At 40.0% G+C, this 21,758-nt stretch overlaps 1 protein-coding gene across 3 annotated transcripts in view; it reads left to right on the forward strand.

Moving 5' to 3' along the window:
* The window catches only part of LOC309546303 (serine/threonine-protein kinase Nek5-like), a 114,805-nt gene that overhangs the window by 71,292 nt on the left and 21,755 nt on the right, over positions 1-21,758 (forward strand). For all 3 annotated transcript variants that reach the window (XM_082245908.1, XM_082245907.1, XM_082245909.1), the window contains exons 11-16: positions 1,092-1,231; positions 1,613-1,791; positions 7,429-7,492; positions 10,505-10,621; positions 13,920-14,003; positions 16,460-16,558. In XM_082245908.1, the coding sequence (XP_082102034.1) occupies positions 1,092-1,231; positions 1,613-1,791; positions 7,429-7,492; positions 10,505-10,621; positions 13,920-14,003; positions 16,460-16,558 (683 nt within the window). The remainder of the gene's footprint in view (positions 1-1,091; positions 1,232-1,612; positions 1,792-7,428; positions 7,493-10,504; positions 10,622-13,919; positions 14,004-16,459; positions 16,559-21,758) is intronic.

Raw genomic sequence — 21,758 nt, forward strand, 5'->3', positions numbered from 1 at the left:
TTTTCACACTGGCTTTCTGATCAGGTATGCCTGTCAGTTTTTCAGGCGGACCTGATCGGACGCTCCATGCACCCCTATATGCACCCCTACATGTCCGCTGACACCCGCTGCTATCTGATCCGATCCTGTCTATGAAATCCAGAGGGATGGAAACCCTATTTCCCATCCGTCTGGGGGATCGGATAGGATCAGATAAAATCGAACTGGTCCGTTTTTATCCGATCTCCCATAGAGGAGAGCGGGATTTGACAGATCCACTACAGCACAGAGAGCGGACATGGACCTGTCATCCGCCTGCTCAGCGAGGATCGGCGGATCGATCCCCACTGAGCAAGACTGAGTCCGCCAGGCGGAAAGCCCGTGTGAAAGGACCCTTACCCATTCTTTATATAAAGCACTATAGAGACCCATTTGATGTTAATGTAGATCACATGTGTCAAACACAAGGCCAAATCCGGCTCTCCAGGCCATTTCATGTGGCCCTCACACCTCGCCTCCAGCTTCGGCACTCCCTCATCTCCACCTTATCTTTGCAGTCAGCAGCAGAGAGGAGGACAGAACTCCTCTGCCAGGTCCTGCTCTTCTCTAGGCAGCCGCAGAGAGGTTCATCTCTGTCCCCTCCAGTCTCAGCAGTTGACAGCAGAGAGGAGGACAGAACTCCTCCTACAGATCCTGCACTTCTCTGTGCAGCCGCAGCCCCCCCTCATCTCCACGTCCCCTGGTCTCATCATTAGGCAGACTCAAGCCCTCCTCTGTTCCTCCTTCAGACCCTGCACTTTCTGCTTCTCAACTCTGCCCCAAGCTTCGTCAGTAGCAAAATGTGTAAGGGGGGTACACAGTGAAGTAAGGGAGGGTGGGGCACTCGGGACATCTAGTTTTGCAGATACAACCGGCCCCTTGAGGGAAACCATATTGCTGAAGCGGCCCGCTATGAAATTGAGTTTGACACCCCCCTGGTGTAGATGAATATTAACTAGAAACCTCTTACCAGACTTCAAACCATACCCATTCTTGATATCTATAGTTATTAAAGATAACACAGAATTTTAGAGATTTATATGAGTCATGCATTGTGTTCATTTTTCCCTAAGTTCCAAGAATTGAAAAGGTCAAAGTTCAGGAAATTCAACCTGCAAGACAGAAAGTGGTGACGCCTCAGAGAAGAGTTGAATATCCAAACAGGCATGAATGGAAGCCTCCTTCACGATTGCAGCATCACAGTCCTAATATGGTGATTAGTTGTTATTTGTGTAGTATTGCTTTAACTGTTATGCAGTTTAATGCATATTTATTATTTATTTATTTCAGGTACTTATATAGCGCTGTCAATTTACGCAGCGCTTTACATATACACTGCACATTCACATCAGTCCCTGCCCTCAAGGAGCTTACAATCTAAGGTCCCTAACTCATATTCCAAGTGTTCTAAATCAAAGTGAGGAAAAGACAATGTAGAATTGTTGCCCATAGCAAGCAGATTATTCCTGATATTTTCAGAACCACTTTGAAAGAAATACATCTGGAATTTTGAAATTTGCTTCACTTTTCTTTCCTGTTGCCTTTCTAGTTTATGATTTTAGAAGCTCTGGATAACAGTGTTATGTCTGTGCAGGTGCATGATCAGAACTGGAGACACAGGATGGAGTTTATTGATAAACTTGCAGCTGGAAGGATACATGGACAATATAACCATTATCATGCAAGGTTGAATGACATTCAGAGAAAACCCTATGATTACCAGCCTTACCATGGACCACCGATAAACCACCGCATCGATTCTCCACAGCATGTGTATGTACTGCCTCAATAAATATAACTACAATATATATATATATATATATATATATATATATATATATATATATATATACACCGATCAGCCATAACATTAACCATCCACCTAAAATTGAGTAGGTCCCCCTATTGCCGCCAAAATAGCCCTGACCCATCAAGGCATGGAATCCACTAGACCTCAGAAGGTATGCTGTGGTCCAACATGTTTCATCACTAGATGGCATCAGGAGCGGTGTACCGATATGATCTCTCTTTCCAAACACACTATTTAACATTTCGTTCCATCTGAGCAAACCAGTGCCCAGGTAGCGAGAGGTCAAGCGCCATCTAGAGGCCAACTTGCTCTTCATACAAACTAAACAAACCAGTATCCTTATTATTTTAGATTTATAAGTATTTTATATGTTTATTATGGATTTGTGATACAGAGTGTTTCACAGGAGGAGATGTGTATTTATTACTCTTTGGAGATATTATTGCGCCAATGTTTTTTTTTTTGCACTTTCATCTATATATGATTTGTTTATATTATTTAACCGGGTGGTAGAGTTACAGCATTTTAGCGCTTTTTTTTTTTCTTTTTATATATCTGCACTCATACTTCTGAACAGTTTCTGTACAACAGTGATATATTCAGTTTTTGATAGCACGTAATTTTTGTAGTATACACACCTGGAACTGTCTACTAATGCAATGAAACAATATTTTAATATGCAAAGTATATTGCACACACAGGTACACATAATCTTTTAGTTAATCCTATTATGTTTTTATATGATACATGCATAAGCTTTACATACAATTTTCTTTTGATTGGGTTATTATATGAGCAGCACAAAAAACTGCCTTTCATGCACTTATCCTCCTGAGGTTTCTATGACTTCTGTATACAGTATCTCACAAAATGAGTACACCCCTCACATTTTTGTAAATATTTTATTATATCTTTTCATGTGACAACACTGAAGAAATTACACTTTGCTACAATGTAAAGTAGTGAGTGTACAGCTTGTATAACATATTGCTGTCCAATCAAAATAACTCAACACACAACCATTAATGTCTAAACCGCTGGCAAGAAAAGTGAGTACATCCCTAAGTCAAAATGTCCAACTTGGGCCCAATTAGCCATTTTCCCTCCCCGGTGTCATGTGACTGGTTAGTGTTACAAGGTCTCAGGTTTGAATGAGGAGCAGGTGTTTTAAATTTGGTGTTATCGCTCTCACTCTCTCATACTGGTCACTGGAAGTTCAACATGGCACCTCATGGCATAGAACTCTCTGAGGATCTGAAAAAAAAAGAATTGTTGCTCTGCATAAAGATGGTCTAGGCCAGTGATGGCGAACCTTGGCACCCCAGATGTTTTGGGACTACATTTCCCATGATGCTCCTGTACTCTGCAGTGTAGATGAGCATCATGGGAAATGTAGTTCCAAAACATCTGGGGTGCCAAGGTTCGCCATCACTGGTCTAGGCTATAGGAAGTTTGTCAAGACCCTGAAACTGAGCTGCAGCACGGTGGCCAAGACCCTACAGCGGTTTAACAGGACAGGTTCCACTCAGAACAGGCCTCGCCATGGTCCACCAAAGAAGTTGAGTGCATGTGCTCAGCGTCATATCCAGAGGTTGTCTTTGGAAAATAGACATATGAATGCTGCCAGCATTGCTGCAGAGGTTGAAGGGGTGGGAGGTCAGCCTGTCAGTGCTCAGACCATAAGCTACACACTGCATCAGATTGGTCTGCATGACTGTTGTCCCAGAAGGAAGCCTCTTCTAAAGATGATGCACAAGAAAGCCCGCAAACAGTTTAATGAAGACAAGCAGACTAAGGACATGGATTACTGGAACCATGTCCTGTGGTCTGATGAGACCAAGGTAAACTTATTTGGTTCAGATGTTGTCAAGCGTGTGTGGCGGCAACCAGGTAAGGAATACAAAGACAAGTGTGTCTTGCTTATAGTCAAGCATGGTGGTGGGAGTGCCATGGTCTGGGGCTGCATGAGTGCTGCCGGCACTGGGGAGCTACAGTTCATTGAGGGAATCATGAATGCCAACATGTACTGTGACATACTGAAGCAGAGCATGATCCCCTCAATTGGGAGACTGGGCCGCAGGACAGTATTCCAACATACAGACCCCAAACACACCTCCAAGATGACCACTGCCTTGATAAAGAAGCTGAGGGTAAGAGTGATGGACTGGCCAAGCATGTTCCAGACCTAAACCCTTTTGAGTATCTGTGGGGCATCCTCAAATGGAAGGTGGAGAAGAGCAGATCTCTAACATCCACCAGCTCTGTGATGTCCCCATGGAGGAGTGGAAGAGGACTTCAGTGGCAACCTGTGAAGCTCTGGTGAACTCCATTCCCAAGAGGGTTAAGGCAGTGCTGGACAATAATGGTGGCCACACAAAATATTGACACTTTGGGCCCAATTTGGACATTTTCACTGAGGGCTGTACTCACTTTTGTTGCCAGAGGTTTAGACATTAATGACTTTGTGTTGAGTTATTTTGAGGGGACAGCAAATTTACACTGTTATACAAGCTGTACACTCACTACTTTACATTGTAGCAAAGTGTCATTTCTTCAGTGTTGTCACACGAAAAGATATAATAAAATATTTACAAAAATGTGAGGGGTGTACTCACTTTTGTCAGATACTGTATATTACATGACTGGTGTTTGCAGCCAAGCTAAGGTGATTTGGGAGCAATTTTTTCTGCTCGTATGTTTAATTTTGAAAAATTGGGTTGAACCAGGAGATTTAAACCATTTTGTAAATGTAAACTATATCTATAGCCAATACTTTCAGTCTTAGAGTAGGCCACAGTTGCTCAACCTTCTTTCAGACAAGGCACTCTTCAAAATTCTGCACAATCTCGAGGCACCCCATTGTAAAATGTAAAAATTGAAACTACCAGTTTTATTTAATGCAGCAACATCCACACACGTAGCACACCCAACCTTAGAGGTGATTTATTCTTCCAAAGCAAATACACCTTTTGCACACCCGTACTGGCTAGTACTCCGAAGTTTCTCTTCTCCCTTAGTTTCTCTCCATCACTCAGCTAATGTGACCCCAGAAAGTGAATGTGCATGCACTTTCACTTTCTGTCCGCACCAGCAGACACAAGATAGTTATACAAATCTAACAGCAGCTGTAACCCTTCCCTGATCTAAAACATTTTTTAAAAATGAACTAAAGTTTTGTCTCAAAATAAGTATTAACCACTTACCAACCACACATGGTAGCTTTACTGCTACAGTGCAGGCCGACTACGCAGAGTCACATATATATAATGGCACTTTTCCACTGCAAGTACCGGCTCATACTGGCTCGGCTCTACTCGGCCCTGCTTGGCCCGGTTTGCTTTTCCACTGCTGGTAGGGCATGGTATGGTGTCGGAACGGTTCGGTACGGTACGGTATAGGTTTGCTTTTCCACTAAAGTAGTACTAAAGTTAAGTGGGTGGGATAACAACGGGGTGGGTGGGATTCTCTGACCAATCAGTGGCTAGTAGTGACTGCATGCAAAGGATTGTGGGATATGGTACCAGTTTGGTACCTGTTGGAACCACAATCGAGTAGGTACTGTTTTTTCAGAGCCGTACCGTTCGGTTCCATGCAGTGGAAAAGCAAACCTATACCGTACCGAACCGTTCCGACCCTATACCATGCGGTACCGCAGTGGAAAAGCACAAAAGCGTGCCGAACTGGTACGGTTCCATGCAGTGGGAAAGCGCCATATGTGATTCTGCTGCTCTGGGTAGGGGGCACACGCACGCCGCCGGCACACTGGCTGTGCTGTGATCAGTCACAGGCAGCTGATTGGTGAGGAGGAAGGCAGGACAGAGCTCTGTGTATGTAAACAATATAGTGCTCTGTCCTGTCTGCGGGGATGTGTCGGTTTTTGTTTACCTTCCTGTCAAATCACTTAGTGAAAGCACCTCGCAGTACACACACAAACACTGGTTAGGCACACATTTAACCCTTTGATCACCCTAGATGTTTAACCCTTTCCCAGCCAGTGTCATTGGTACAGTGACAGTATATATTATCAGCACTGATCACTGTATTAGTGTCACTGGTTCCCACAAAGTGTCAGGGGTAGTGTCAGATTGTCCACTATACTACCACAGTCCTGCTATGATTCGCTGTAACCAGTCCCTACCATAGTTTGTAGACACTATAACTTCCGCGCAAACCAATCAATATAAGCTTATTGGGAATTTTCTATCAGAAATATGTGTCAGAATACATATTGGTCTAAATTTATTAAGAAATGGGATTTTTTCAATTTTTTATTGGATATGTTTTGTAGCAGAGAGTAAAAAATATTGGGTTTTTTTTTTCCCAAATTTTTGATATTTTTTCTTTATAGCTCAAAAAATAAAAAACATAGTGGTGATCAAATACCACTAAGTTTTCTATTTTTTTGAGCTATAAAGAAAAAATATCAAAAATTTGGTGAAAAAAAAAAACAATATTTTTTACTCTCTGCTACAAAACATATCCGGAAAAAAATGATATACATTTTATTTGTGTACAGCGTTACTTTAATTGTTAGTTAAAGTAACACAGTGCCATATAGCAAAAAAGTGGCCTGGTCATGAAGGGGGGTAAATCTTCTTGAGGTCAGGTGGTTAAATATATACTTGTATTGACTTGTTTCTACAGTAATCAAGGCCGGGACAAGGGGTAGGCAGGACGGGTGGCTGCCCTGAGAACTGTGGTATCATGTGAGGTGTGCGGGTGCCACAGTGAGATAAGGGGGAGGGGATTTGTGTTGACAGGAGGAATTTGGGGTGGCAGAAGGGGGTAAGTATTGTTCTAGGAGAGATAATTTGAGAGGGGGGGCTGCTAGGAGGTTGAATTAGGGGGATTTGTGTTGGGAGGGGGGAATGAGGGGAAGAAAATTTGTTCTAGGAGGGGGAATTTGGGGGGGGGCAGATTTGTGCTGGAAGGGGGATTTGGATTGTGGGGTTGATGTGTACTTGGAGGGTAAATTTTAGGGGGAGAGGATTTGTGCTAGGAGGGGTGATTTTTTTTTTTTGTTTGGGGGGGGGGAGACATTTGTGCTGGGGGATTTAGGGAATGGGAGGGCAACGATTAGTGCTGGGAGGGGTATTTCAGAAGAGGGGCAGATATTTGTGCTGGGAGGAGGGGGAACCTATGCTTAGGGGGTAAACATACAGATTAGTGCTCAGTAGTTTTTTTTTTTTTTTGGGGGGGGGGATTTTTACTCACACATAAAGCTCACGCATCTTGGGGTGGGGTTTGCCATGTTCTCCCTGAGCTCTAGATAAGTGTTTCTCAACTCTGGTCCTCAGGGCACACTAACAGGCCAGGTTTGCAAGAAAACTGAAATGCATCACAGCCTCAGGTAATATCATTTGCTGCTCAGTGATTGCAGTATTCTAGTCTTCATCTACCCAAGGTAATACCTAAAATCTGGCCTGCTAGTGTGCCCTGAGGACCGGATTTGAGAAATACTGCTGTAGATGACCTTGTCCCAGCACTGTAATATAACAAAACTGTTTTTAGGGTAATGAAGTTTGTTTATAGTCCAATCATCGCATTCATTGCCACTAGCCCTTACTAATTGTTAACCTTTCTCACCTCTCAATTTCTAGGAATGATTTCTTACAAAGAAAACAGGAAGCGGAAAGGATTAAGATAAAGGTTGAAAAGCAGCTGGTGAGTTTATTTTATGCATTACAGAGAAACTGAAATTAAAAGATTATTTATTTTGCAAAAGCATTCGTAATGAGAAAACTCCACCGCTCCTTACAGCTGGCACCACTAAATGCCAGTCATTATCCCTCACACTTCTGTCACTGCTGGGCACCCCAGAGCATTACTTTCCACTAAACCTTCCCATCCGATTATTTGTGCATTTAATGTATTTTGGACATGTTGTTTACCTGTAAAATTCTTCTTAAGCTGGATACACACTATCCAACTTTTGTTGGTAGATTTCCTTCAGATTTACCTTTTCTATGTAGTGCAAGGGCCTGCCAGATTGCATACAAATTGAAAGTGTTTAGGTTTGACCTCATATTAGATGGTTTTGGTAAGTCTAAAGGAAAAAGTCTTCAGAAAATCTTATAGTGTGTATGGCCCATAAGACATCCAAAAGACCTGAGACTGCTGCTGAGTGCTGCCATCCTAAATGTGATGTTGGCAGCCCCAGCAGACTAATGGGCCATACACACTATACAATTGTCTTTAGATTTTTTCCTTTAGATTTACCAAAACCATATAATATGAGGTCAAATCTAAACACTTTTAGTTTGTATGCAATCAGTCAGGCCCTTGCACTACATAGTTGAAGGCAAATCTAAAAGAAATCTAACCACAAAAGTTGTATAATGTGTATCCAGCTTTAGAGCTGTTTGTCAAGTGACACCCTATATCAGTGATGGCAAACCTTTGCACCCCAGATGTTTTAGAACTACATTTCCTATGATACTCATGCACTCTGTAGTGTAGTTGAGAATCATGGGAAATGTAGTTCCAAAACATCTGGGGTGCCAAGGTTCGCCATCACTGCCCTATATTATTCCCCTTTGCTCCTGAAAGCTACATAAAAGTTTATATATGGAGATGAGAGGGGTGGCATCGATGCTGGGTCAGCACAGATCATGATTAGACTCTCCCAGAAGAGGAGAAGGCTGTGACATTCAGGGGGGAAGCGGGTTATGATAAGTAATAGTCAAAAATTCTAGCAAGTTAAAGGAACATTGCAAGTAAATAGAAAACCATTTATGGAAAGAAAAATCAATGCAAATAAGCCTTCCAAATATTTGTTTTTTTTTTTTGTGCTTTTACCTGCAATTTAGCAACCAAATGAGAAGCCTGCACTTTGCACTATAGGGTGCACTGGGGTTGTGTTTCAGCCCTGGTATTGCTAAAAGTGAATTCTGGAGCCGTGCCTGGTTTTTAGGGGCTCCCGAATTTCTATTCAGTAATGGACTTTCAAGTAGGTGAGCACAGTAGGCACCAGGAATTGTCTTAATTTCTAAGCATATTTGTAGTTGCCACCTCACCTTGCTTTTAGATTGTGGAGGGTGGGTGGGGAGCACTATTCATGAATAGAGTCTTGGAAACTCCAGCTGGTTGAAGAACAATGGTCATTTTATTAGTGTATGATATAAAAATGTAGCCAACACAAAACAGTGTTTCCACTGCAGGCACAGGCATTCTGGACCACCATTACCATGTTAAGACACAGACTCTAGTGCCCATGACAAACAGATATAACACTTCCAAAGCCCTGAAGAAGATGGCATCCTAATCTCCTGAAATGTGTAGTTATATTTTATGTCATATAGCAGACTAAAAAATAATTACAATTGTTCCTCAAATGGAGTTTCCAAGACTTTCTGTTCATGCATGGCACTCCTCACATGCTTGAAGGAACCCACTCCGAGGACCTTTTTCAAGCCTAGCCACCACAGACCAACCACACAAAAGGTTTATCTCTAATATTCCTAAACACTACAAAGCATAGATTTCAGGACAGTATTATAAATTGTATCCATTTAAAAAATAAATGAAAGCGTTATTAAACCCAAAAACAAAAATGTTATATATTGCAGCTTATCAATTCTTAAATGTAGTGGTTGCATTCGTTTTCTTTTCTTAGGCTTTTTTTTTCGTTTATTTTTGCCTGGAGATCCGACCACTATGACACCTTTTGTTTTAGGGTGTCTCCACTCTGAATGGAGGAGCAACAGAGACACCATTGAACAGCAGCATTGTCAATCTAGGGAGAAGGTAGTGTTAGATGCACCAACAGATTTTGATGGACTTGACTAACAAATTTAAGCCAAACTCCACCTTACACATTTTAAACAGTTAGGGCCAGTTCTCACCATAGAAACGCAGTCCAGATGCGTTCCGGATGCTTTTCTATATGTGCGTTATTGACGCATTTTCGATGCATTCAAGTGCGTTTTTGGTGCATTTTTGCAGTCCATTGCATTTTTCCTCCTCTTTTTTCTTAACCTTAAATAACAACGTGTGTTCCAGTTCATTTTTGGTGCTTTTAGGTGCATTCCAGAGCATTTTTGGTGCGTTTAGGTGCGTTCCAGTGCGTTTTTTAGGTATTTTATCACGTTCAAGTACAGTCCAATGCAGAAAAAATGCAGCATGTTCTACTTTTTTTTTTTATGGAACTGTAATGCACCTAAACTGAACACACTGGTGTTAACTATACCACTGAAAACCATATAACCTAGTATTCATGCATTTTGGAAGCAGAAAAAAAACGCACTGGACTGCATGTGGTGTGAACTGGCAAAATTTGTTTTTCTTTTTCCTTTCCTTTTGTAATAAAAGTTTTACATAAATAAATAAATAAACGCTGGCCATTATAAGCACCCATGTAAGCAGCAATGGTTATTGGAGTGCCACCCAATTAGGGAAGCTCCTTGGCTTTAGCTAGAGTCTGCAGTTATTGTTAATAATCTGTGAAATCTGGTACTACAGCACACAGCTTGACTAATAATATCTAATTATGACAACTAAAGGCTTATAGAACAAACTTTTAATCCAGATTTGGTCTGAGTACTCTTTGTGTGTCAGAAAGCATTTTTTTTTTCTCTAGTCTAAAATTATTGGCTATTCCATTAGATAGAGTGAAATGTCCATTACATCTGCAAGACATAACAACATTGTTCTTGGCTTACCTTTTTTTTCTTATAGGGACTGCGCCCATCTTCTGCCGACCAGTTCAGGAAGCATACTCCAGTGTCAAGGCATGCATTGCCTCCTGATCCAGCTTTAAACAGAGCCCCACAAAAGCAACAAAGGAATGATGAGGTACTTACTGTATAAAACTGCTACAGAAGTCACTTCAGTAGTTTAATTTCTGGTACACATTCAAATATGTCATATTATTAAGGTTACATGTCAAACTAGATCAGGGGCCCCCAAAATTTGGCCCATGGGCCAAACCTGGCCCCCTAAAAGATTGTATCTAGCCTGCAGCTAGGGTTACTGGCATGTCCTCTATGCAGGCCCACTGGGCTCCCACACAGGTCTTACTTCAGGTCAGCAGATATCTGCTGCTACCCCCTAGTTTCCAGCACAGGTTTCCCTGTAGTGTTGTAATCGCCTCAGTTTAGGACTGATAGGACTCTGATGAGGACTTTGATATAAGAAGGGACTTCGATGTAAGAGGAAACTGTAATATAAGGGAGACCTTGATGTAAGAGGAAACTCTGATGTAACGGGGGACTTTGACTGGGACACTAATGTAAAGAGGGTTCTGGTTTAAGGGGAAATTTTGTAATGGCAACTTTGAAGGGAACCCTGATATAAGAGAGGACTCTAATGTAAGGAGGGATTTTGGTTGGGACACTGATATAAGGGGGACACTGATATATGCAAAACTCTGATTGATGGAAGGATAGTGATGTAAGGGGGACTCTGATGGGGACCATGATATAAGGGAGGACTCTGATGTAAAGAGAACTGGTTATTGGGAATTTGTTTTATTTTGTTTTTCTGAACTTCTTTCTCTGTTCTGAATCATATCATGCTTATTACAAAAAAAAGCACCATGTAAAACGTATTCATTTTGGCTACCACAAATATGTTTACCAATATACACTATTAGTTATTGATCTTTTGAACCTTCATGTTTTTATGCCAAGGGTAAATCCTATCATGCCCGATGCAACACCATGTTTTTTTTTCTAAAGCTGGAGAGTGCAAAATCTGGTGCAGCTGTGCATGGTAACCAATCAGCTTCTAACTCCATATGCCATAGCACTGTAACATGCAGTATACAGGAAACATGCATAACAGATAAACGGCAAAGTATATGAGGACCCTGCTCCTTCGTACCTAAAATGTTACATTACACAAAGATAGTTTAAAAAGGCTCCTATCAAATAACTTGTAATAGTGTAACATGAGTGTGCAAAGCTGAAGTCCTGCAGATTTATTTCCACCACATGTGTACAGTTTCCATCTATTCGCATAGAGTTTGTATGTTTTTGCTGTTTTTGTGAGCATTTTCAACACATGTTCTGATTTCTTCGCGAAATCCTAAAACATGCTGGAAATTTATTCTGCTTGTGACCACATTTATATGCACAAGGTTAAGAAGGTCTCTGCACAACACATTGCTCAAAGCCTGTGAATTTGAGAACACCATCATTGAGTCTTGGTGCTGGTGGGAACTTTCCTTCCACATCTGTGACCTGAGGATCAAAAAGTTTCTTGACATGATGACCTGATAATGATTATGGTATTCAGGTGGTGCTATTTTACTTAGAGCAATGGTCAACTTGATATAGGGGCCTCAAATGTGCCCTGACATCCCCAAAGGGTCGTGCATAATATTTAGTGAATGTGATTCTAAATAGAAAGAAGACATACTACAGGAAATAGTTAAAGATAACAGGAATGCTACAACCGAAGTTCAGAGATTACAGATAAGAGTCTTTTAAGACTGAGGACATTCTTTTGGGACTAGACTGGGGACAGTCATAGACTGGAGGCACACTACATGAGACTTCTAGAGATTACAACTATTATAGCCCCTTTACAAATCCATGCTTCCATATTTGTATTCCCTACAGCCACTTTAAAAATGACTTGTACCACATTTGTTTTTAAATAAGCGAAAAATTGAGCATAAACAAAATGTTTAACAGACATAGTCCATACCAACATTAGTGTTCCAGAGTAAAAGAACAATAATCAAAGGCATTAGGCACAGAAACCATAGCCAATCCACAGTTGTCCGTACTTCACCACACATTTGAGATATCTAGATAAGTAGGACCATAACTGGTCCCAGCCTACCATTACAGCAAACATGAGGGCATTGCATAGGACTTTCATGGATAGAGCAAAAACGCAGCAGAATTACAGAATTCTATCTACAATTAGATCAAAGGGTGATAGTCCCGGTACCGCTAGTCAACTGCCCCACAGCTTCTCGAGGCACCCTCTATGCTGGAAAATAACTCATTCTAAACTTAGAGTATCCCCCGTGTGATTAATCCACTCCCTATGGATCAGAAGCTGTTTTGATTCCCAGTATTGTAAAATAGGTCTCCTGGTCTGAAACATGGCCCTACTCACAACTGCCTTAGTAAACTCTGTTAGATCATAATCCACTAGAATACCCAGTATACAACATTTTATGTCTAAAGGGACATTGGCTTGGAAGACTGTATTAATTTAATATTTCTTTCAGCATAATTCATTAGAAAAAAAATCAGAGAAAATAAAAACCATAAAAAAGAGGAAAAAGGTAGACAAAAAGTAACAAGGTGTGACGTGACAGAAATAAACTAAGACAATGTAAAAGAGTAATTTATCATCATCGGGCTGAGTAAAATCCTACATAACAACCTAGGTTACAAGAATACATCCTATTGTCTGCAGTGGTCATAAAGGCCATACAATAGGTGTCAAATGGCCCGATGTGACCTCCGGGCTGCAGGTTGGGCACAGCGCCTTAGGGGCTACAAATTGTTTTTAAAAAGGCACAGAATTCACAAAAATCCAACATCTTGAGGTGTGTCATTTTAGGTATACAGTATATAGTATACAATCAGAAGTAATGTTTGTTCTTGGTCATCCTATGACTATTTGTGTCCCAGCAATGTACAGGAAAGGTAGTGCCACAGACAGGCTTTAGGGTTGTTGCAGGTTTGGAACAGATGTGGAACATTAAGTGGAAGTAAACCCATCAATTTAATAGTTTCAAAAAAGTTACATTCCCGGCATGCCGGTAATGCTCTCGGTCACATTGGTTGTGTCCTCAACCAAACTGTCCAACCATCCAATGGCTGATGTCATAACGGATCACATGTGCAGCATTATGGCAGTTGAAGATCAAACAGACGCTAAGATGGCAGCTTCCTTGGCTGAAAACAATAGGAGGGTTTACTTCCACTTTACTTTTTGTTTGGGGAAAAAAAATTCTGTAAAACGGCTATTTTTTCTTTAGCATGTTATTACTTTTTTATAATTATGTCCAGTTTTATGTTATGTCCAGAGATCACATCTCAAAGAATTCAGGATCTATGTATAAATATTCAGTGTATCCAAGCACTATACTGCACGTGGTTTCTAAGAACTAATGTTTGTATTACAGGAACACCTAAAACAGCTGGAGCTCATTCGGCAGCAATACCACAATGATGTAAGGGAGATAAAAGCCAGAGCTGGGGAGCACCAGGTAAATTGATTTGTCATGGTTTTGTTTAATATTTATTCAGCTTTTGCCAGAAGCAGTAAAGAGATTTATGGCACATGGTAAAGCTTTCAAGATGGAAGCAATTACTTGAATGCCACCACTAATTAAACAAGTACAGTAACCTTTCTAGGTAGCAAAAATACTGACAGAATCCCATTATTTTCTCTATCTGGATTAAGCACATACTTTGACGTTCACCTTCTGTGTGGTCCCTCATTGTTTTCTGTTTCTATTTATTTATTTCAGGTACTTATATAGCGCTGTCAATTTACGCAGCGCTTTTTACATATACATTGTACATTCACATCAGTCCCTGCCCTCAAGGAGCTTACAATCTAAGGTCCCTAACTCCCATACATACACAGTAGGGCCATTTTTTTTTTTTTTTTATACAGGATCCAATTAACCTACCAGCATGTCTTTGGAGTGTGGGAGGAAACCGGAGTACCTGGAGGAAACCCACGCAGGCACAGGGAGAACATGCAAACTCCAGGCAGGTAGTGTCATGGTTGGGATTCGAACCAGCGACCCTCTTGCTGCTAGGTGAAAGTTCTAACCACTACACCACTGTGCCGCCTGAAGTTTTTATTAAATGTGTTTTACAACAGTAAAGAGATAGAAACATACAAAAATAAGGCCAACAATCGGCCCGGTCAAGTCATACATGAGTGAAAAAAGTGCAAGACCCACACTGCAGGAGGCATACAACATTAACTTGAAAATTACAGCAAAAATAAACCATAGGGATAAATACTGACAGTTGTAAGATCACCTGTAGGAATTTGCATTAACATTACAAACTTAAAAAAAAAAAGGGGGGTGGAAGGGAGTCCACGTTGCGAGTGAAAATAAAGGCTATACAGTAAGGGGGGGGGGGGGGGGTGACCACCCCCCCGTGGAAAACCCCCTCCTCCTCCTGCACAGTCTGTAGGGGCAGGGAGAGAACAGTGAATACCAACAAAACACCAAACATGATCCCCCAACCATACATTAATTTAGAAATGCGTTGCATAAAAGGAAAAACAGAGAGAAGGGGCTCCCCAAATCCAACCATTCTTAAACATTTGATGGAAAGTGCAGGTAGAGCCAAAAAAGAGAAAAGAGGGGCATAGAAAATAAGAGAGGGAAAAGATGAGGAAGAACTAAAAGCGAAAGAAGAAAAGAGAGAAAAAACTAGAGAAAGCCAAAGAACAGAAATCGAGATCCCTCTTTATTTTCTACATGCCATAACTGACCTTGGAAAAGCTCCCATGGTGTTTTGGGAACCTTAGCCACTCTATCTAATCTGTTCTCTAATTAGTAGTAAAAAGTTAGAGGATTAGGTGCAGACTCGCATAAGTAGAAATTAAGTCCATTACATTTTTTTTTATATTAAATATTTATTCCTAACATTGATTTATAATCATTTACAAAATAAATGTACTTTTAGAAACATGAAAACTCTGATTTCATTTGGTGCCTTTCGAATTAATTTAGATTAGTCAACAGATGTGTCTGGAAATATCAGCGATCATAAGCAACTAATTAGGTTTTTTTTTTTTTGTTAACTCAGATGTTGTCTCTGATTTTACCCAGTTTCTAATGTAGTAATATTGATATATAGCATGGTCCTTATAAAAATGTTCTGGAATGCTCCCTGTGTGGCTCTGTTTCGCTTTTCTCAATCATGTATTTGTTTGCTTTTTTCCATCCATACCTTTATAGAAAATGTGATTTTGTAAAATGACAGCTGCTAATTAGTACAGTAAAGAAGCCTGTAATAGTGGTTTCTTAGTTGAATTTGGACCTTGTACTTGTAAAGCACATATGCTCTTTTAATATATACATGGATACAAAGCAGCTCACAAAAATCTCATCTCTGCTTTTCTTTCTCTGTACTTTAAAGCCCTGTACACACTATGAGAAAATCGGAAGAAAAATTCCATATGAGGCACGATTGTTTGATTTTCGTATAGTGTGTACACATTTTTTCGACATCCAATTCTGACTTTGCAAACAAAAATTTCCACAGGGACCAGCTCCAAAATCTTTCTTGTACGTGAACAGAACGAACGAGTTTCATTTAATGTGTAACGTTTTCGTACCATTTTCATACAAAAAATATCAGATACAAAAGACTGCGCATGATCATAAACAACAAATAACAGGAAAAAAAGCATTTGTCGTACGAGAATTTTCGTATTATATTTCTATCCTCGGTTCCGACTTGCTGTGAAGCATCAAAGAAAACGGCTAATCATTCGCCCGATTTTCTTATGGTGTTTACCCTACATAAGAGCTGACATGCACATTTCCGCAAACACCTCTCTCTGTACAGTACTGTTGAGTGTAGATTGCAGACAGGCCTAATGTAAACAAAGCAATGGTATGTGCGATTTTTAAAACCAGCATTAATATTTAAACACAAAAAGAAAAACATATCATATGCTTCTTCACAGGAGGCTCCTAAAGCATCTGATGGAACATACCTTGTAAAAGCAGGTAACCATAGAGGCCCTGCTACTGCAGACAAGCCAGATGGTAAAGAGCAAACAGAGGTAAGTACAGATATGGCTGCACCGCCACCTTCATCTGATAAAGATGAAGTGACCGCAAAAAACCCAAATAAATCTTTCAATTATATATAACAGTGTCTGGGTGCATTTAGAACATTACAAGCTAATATGCTTAAAAACGTCACAGCTTCCTAGAGACTAGTTGCTTTCCGGAGTTGTACTAAAATGACAGTAATACTTCTGTCATCTTAAAGGATACCAATAATGTAACTTTCAGCAATGAGTGACCACCATGCTCCCAAACCTAACTGGGTTAAGACTGGGCCTTTTGGAAATACCAACCATAGTATGTGTTAACTTTAGAACTTGCAAGCAATTATTTTTCAACATGATGGAAAGTCTCTGGAAATATTTAATAATGCAATTGTTTATCAAATAGGGTACATTTTTGTATTAAAAAATGTCAGCATTAATCCTTGGGTCTGTTTTACGACCAAGGCGACAATTTTAATTTTTCTCTACAGTATAGGAAATCTGTACACCTATTTTTTCCAGCCATAACTGTGAGCATTTATGTGGCAACTAAATTCACCTTCATAACTGTCACAGAACCTTACAGTGCCAAGGATTACCTTTTAAACATACACGGTATGTTCATTGACAACCATGGCTAATTTTATATGCAAATTACATAAAATGAAAATAAAATGAACCCCCAAATTGAATACAAAAAAAAAAAAAGTGACCAGATTCACAACTAAAAACAAAACAATTTTGATAATTGTCCCTGATTGTCTAATGTGGCCAAAACATCTCTGTTCTTGAAGAATAACTAAAGGCAACCCTTTTTCTTTATTTTTGGACAGAATGTAGTGAAAATAGGACACCTGTCAGTTTTTTTTTTTTTTGCTGTCTTTGACCCCATTAGGGAGATTCATCCTTTTTATTTATCTTGTTTGCCATTTACATTGAAAATGAAAGTAAAAGAAAATCCCACATTTTGGGTTGTCCCCAGAAAATGAATAGAAGCAAAATCTTCCAATGGATACACTAGTTCTACAGGCCTGGGGGGTCCCAAAGGGATTCCCTTAATTTGCAGGGATTTCCTCTCACTTCCTGTTTTGACTATGGGACAGGAGGTAAAGGTAAATCTCCCCAATGGGGCACAGATGGCAAAAAAAAAACCAACCCTCCCTTATTCTATCCAATATTTAAAAAAAAAAAAAAAGGTTTTGTCTATAGTTCTACTTTAATGTTATTCTCATTTTCAGTACTTCTGTCTTGGGCAAGTTACACTAGAAACAGTGGAAGCTTCCAGTGCTACTGAGGAAGGGCAAATATCTTCCTTCTAGTCTTGGGGGAGACATACTGTACATGCTTTTATCGTCAGCCTATTAACTTTTCTCCCCCTAACAGATTTGTGACAGAGCCATCCATTGTGTTGCAGATACCTGAGGCAGCCAATTACAATACTATTAAAAAGGGTGAAAATCTATTTTCTGCACTATGGGTAAAGACTGATTTTCCAAGATGGAAAACAGAGCTGCAGCTGATTGGACAAGCACTTTAATTATATTTAAACAATTCGGGTTAATTTCAGAGTCAGATGTCCCAGCTTTGCTGCTGTCAATTGACGCTGAGAAAGCATTTGACAGGGTAGACTGGGAGTTCATGCTGGAAACAATAAAAGATTTGGGTGTTGGCCTGAGAATGATACAGTGGATTGGGGCATTATATAGGAACCCAACAGCGTTGGTAAAGGTGAATGGCAGTTTATCTCCCCAGTTTGGGATGAGCAATGGGACAAGACAAGGATGTCCTCTCTTGACACTGCTGTTTGTCATGTCTTTGGAGCCATTGTTGGCGACCATAAGGAATAATGCAGATATAGGAGGTGTAAAACTTGGACGAGGAATATAAAGTGGCAGCATATGCGGATGATGTTTTGTTTTACATTAATAATCCCAGATAACCCTCCCTAATGTGATGAAGAAGCTTAAGAAATATGGGGAATTATCTAATGAAGAAGTTTAAGAAATATGGGAAATTATCTAATTCTAAGATCAACCCAATAAAATATGAAATTCTGAGTGTTAGTAGGAAAGAAGGACTAGCAATACAGAGGGAATTTTCATTTACCTATGCAAAGTCACACTTAAAATACCTAGGAATAAATATAACCCATCACTAAAAGATCTTTATTCTGCTAACTATATACCCATGCTAAATTAAATAAAAGAGGATATAAAAAAAAATATCTAGTCGCCCACTCTTCTAGCTGGGGAGAATAAATGCAATTAACTACTTGCCGACTGCCGCACGACTATTTACGTCGGCAGTCAGCCCCTCACAGGCAGAACGACGTAGGGCTACGTCGCTCTGCCTGTGAGGGTCTAGGGAGCGAGTGAGCGCCGCCGGAGGCACGCTCCTGCGCGTTCACGGACCCCCCCGCACGTGTGACCGGCGGACCCGATGTCCGACGGTCACTCGCGATCGTCGGGTGGAGAGGGAGAAAGGGACATTCTCCCCTGTGTATGAATGGTGATCATACGGTTCTACTATGTAGGACCGTTGATCACTGTTCATACACCTCAAGCCACAGCCAATCACAGTTAGAATCACGCCCCTAGGGACACACATAACCCCTCCCTCTCAAAAAAAGTTATAACCCCTTCACTGCCAGTGTCATTTTACAGTAACAGTGCATATGTATAGCACTGATTACTGCAGTAATGTCACTGGTAACCCCAAAAGTGTCAAAAATGTCAGTCAAGGGTCCGATCTGTCCGCCGCAATGTCGCAGTACCGCAAAAAAATCGCAGATCGCCACCATAACGCGTTAAAAAAAACCAACAAAAATGACAAAAATCTTTCCCTTAGTTAGTAAATGCGATAACTTTTGCGCAAACCAATCAAAATACGCTTTTTGCGATTTTTTTTTACCAAACATATGTAGCAGAAAACAAATTGGCCAAAAATGTTAAAAAATTTAGATTTTTAAATTTTTTTGGGGGGAATTTCTTATAAAAAATGTGAAAAATATTGTTATTTTTGCAAAATTGACGCTCTTTTTTTGTTTATAGCGCAAAAAGTAAAAATTGCACAGGTGATCAAATACCACCAAAAGAAAGCTCTGTTTGTGGGAAAAAAAGGACATCAAATTTGTTTGGGTACAGCGTCGCACGACCGCGGAATTGTCCGTTAAATTCACGCAGTGCCGAATCGCAAAATAGGCCCTGGTCAGGAAGGGGGTACAATCTTCCGGGGCTTAAGTGGTTAAGATGATTATACTACCTAAAATCCTATATGGATTCCAAATGTTACCAATCTCTATTCCATTGACATACTTTAAAACTATAAAATCAATGTTCTTAAAAGGTATTTGGCAAGGGAAAAAAATTTGAAAACAGTACACGGTTCTCAGTAGGAATAAATCACAGGGGGGACTGACGGGACCAGACCTTAAGAGATATTATTCTGCAGTTATAATTACACGTATGTTGGAGTGGACAAAAATAAACCCAGCCAAAAGATGGATTAAGATTGAATATACACTAAATAGAGCACAATTGAGTAGGAATATATGGATACCCCCAAAGTATAGGGATATACACGCAGAAACACACAAATTAACGGCAGTGGCATTTAAAATATGGGAAACGATTTACAGACAGGCTAAATGGGAATATAATTCTCCCTTAATATCACTAGAGGGCACAAAATATTTTGCACCGGGAGAGGAGTCACATATTGGTACTTGGATAAAAAACATGCAATTAAAAGATATAATACAGGATGGGAGAATTAGGCCATATCACAAACTTAACACTAGGGGAGGAAACCTGAAGTTAAATAAATGGAGATATCTACAGTTAAAACACTTTGTGGGATCACTGCCACAACCTATTAGATCTGTGGAAGATCTGCATTTAGTGGAGAAATGATGTAATCCACTAATAAGAATAAAGCATGGAATATCTCAGATATATAAGATGATAACAGAGATGGCAGAACTGGGAAGACCTCCATTCATAGAAACCTGGGAAAGATAGATTAGATCACCTTTAAATGAGCATGAAGTGAATGTTGTTCTTAGAGCCCAGTACTGTTATTCGGTAGATGTGAATACAATTGAAATTAATTATAAAAGTATATCGAGATGGTACATAACACCGGTAAAAGCCCATAAACAGTACCCAGAGAAAACTGAATTATGGTGGGAATGCCCTAAGATACACGTTTATTGGCGGAAGGTTCAACAACATATCAAGGGAATCACAGGAGAGATTATCCTAGATGAGCCATGGACGTGTTTATTCCATAAAATAGAAAAACGGTATAAAAATTCACTAGTTCTAAATCTGATAAATGCGGCAAAAGGAGCAATACCAAAAAAATTGTTAGAACTGGAATGACCCTCTATTAGAGATTGGTTTAATAGAATTGAATATGTACAGTATATAATTTGGAGTATTTGAGTAGTAGAAAGAAAGAGCAGGTTGAGAATTTCACAAATAAATGAAGGAAATGGGTAGATTTTAAAAAGACTAACAAATATTTAGAAGAATGGGTGGAATAAGGTGCAGAATGCTTTAATGTAGAGGATGATGAGGCAAAGCACAAAAACAGGAATAAATGGTAAAAGGAAGGGGGAGGGTGGGCCATGGGATGGGGATGGGAGGGAGGAGGGATAGAACATTTTTATGCTTGAAAGTTATTTAAATGTTTTTGATTGAAATTTAATAAAATTTATATAAAAAAATAATGTCAGGGCCAGGCTCAGAACTAGTTAAAATTTAATGTATTTAGGGGAACACTGTTTTCTGACATTTCTTTTCAGTGGCAAGACCCCCTCCCCAAAGATATTTGGTGCCAAAAACCAAAACAACTGTTACCGAGAACCTGCAATTTAAAGCCCCTTGCATAAAAACCTATGTCCCTAAATCCACAGTGCCCTAAACGTGCGTACCCCTTAATACAACTTTCAGCCCCTTCCAGCTGCAGCCTGCCATAGACTTTGACAGGCTACCTGCTGCCGGGCTGGATGTTGTATCTGCCCCTTCCAGCCACATTAAAACGACAAGAGGGGCGCACTGCTCCTAGACGTGTGTAAGGAGCCTAATAGGGCCATTTTTTTTTAGGAATGTGAAAGAAGCTAAAATACACATAACATGTAATTGGTTACTATTTTCATCATACTTTGCCTTTGACAAATATAACACTTGGGATTTCTGTTATCTGA

This window comes from Pelophylax lessonae, assembly GCF_965119305.1.
Source record: "Pelophylax lessonae genome assembly, chromosome: 2".
NCBI lineage: Eukaryota > Metazoa > Chordata > Amphibia > Anura > Ranidae > Pelophylax > Pelophylax lessonae.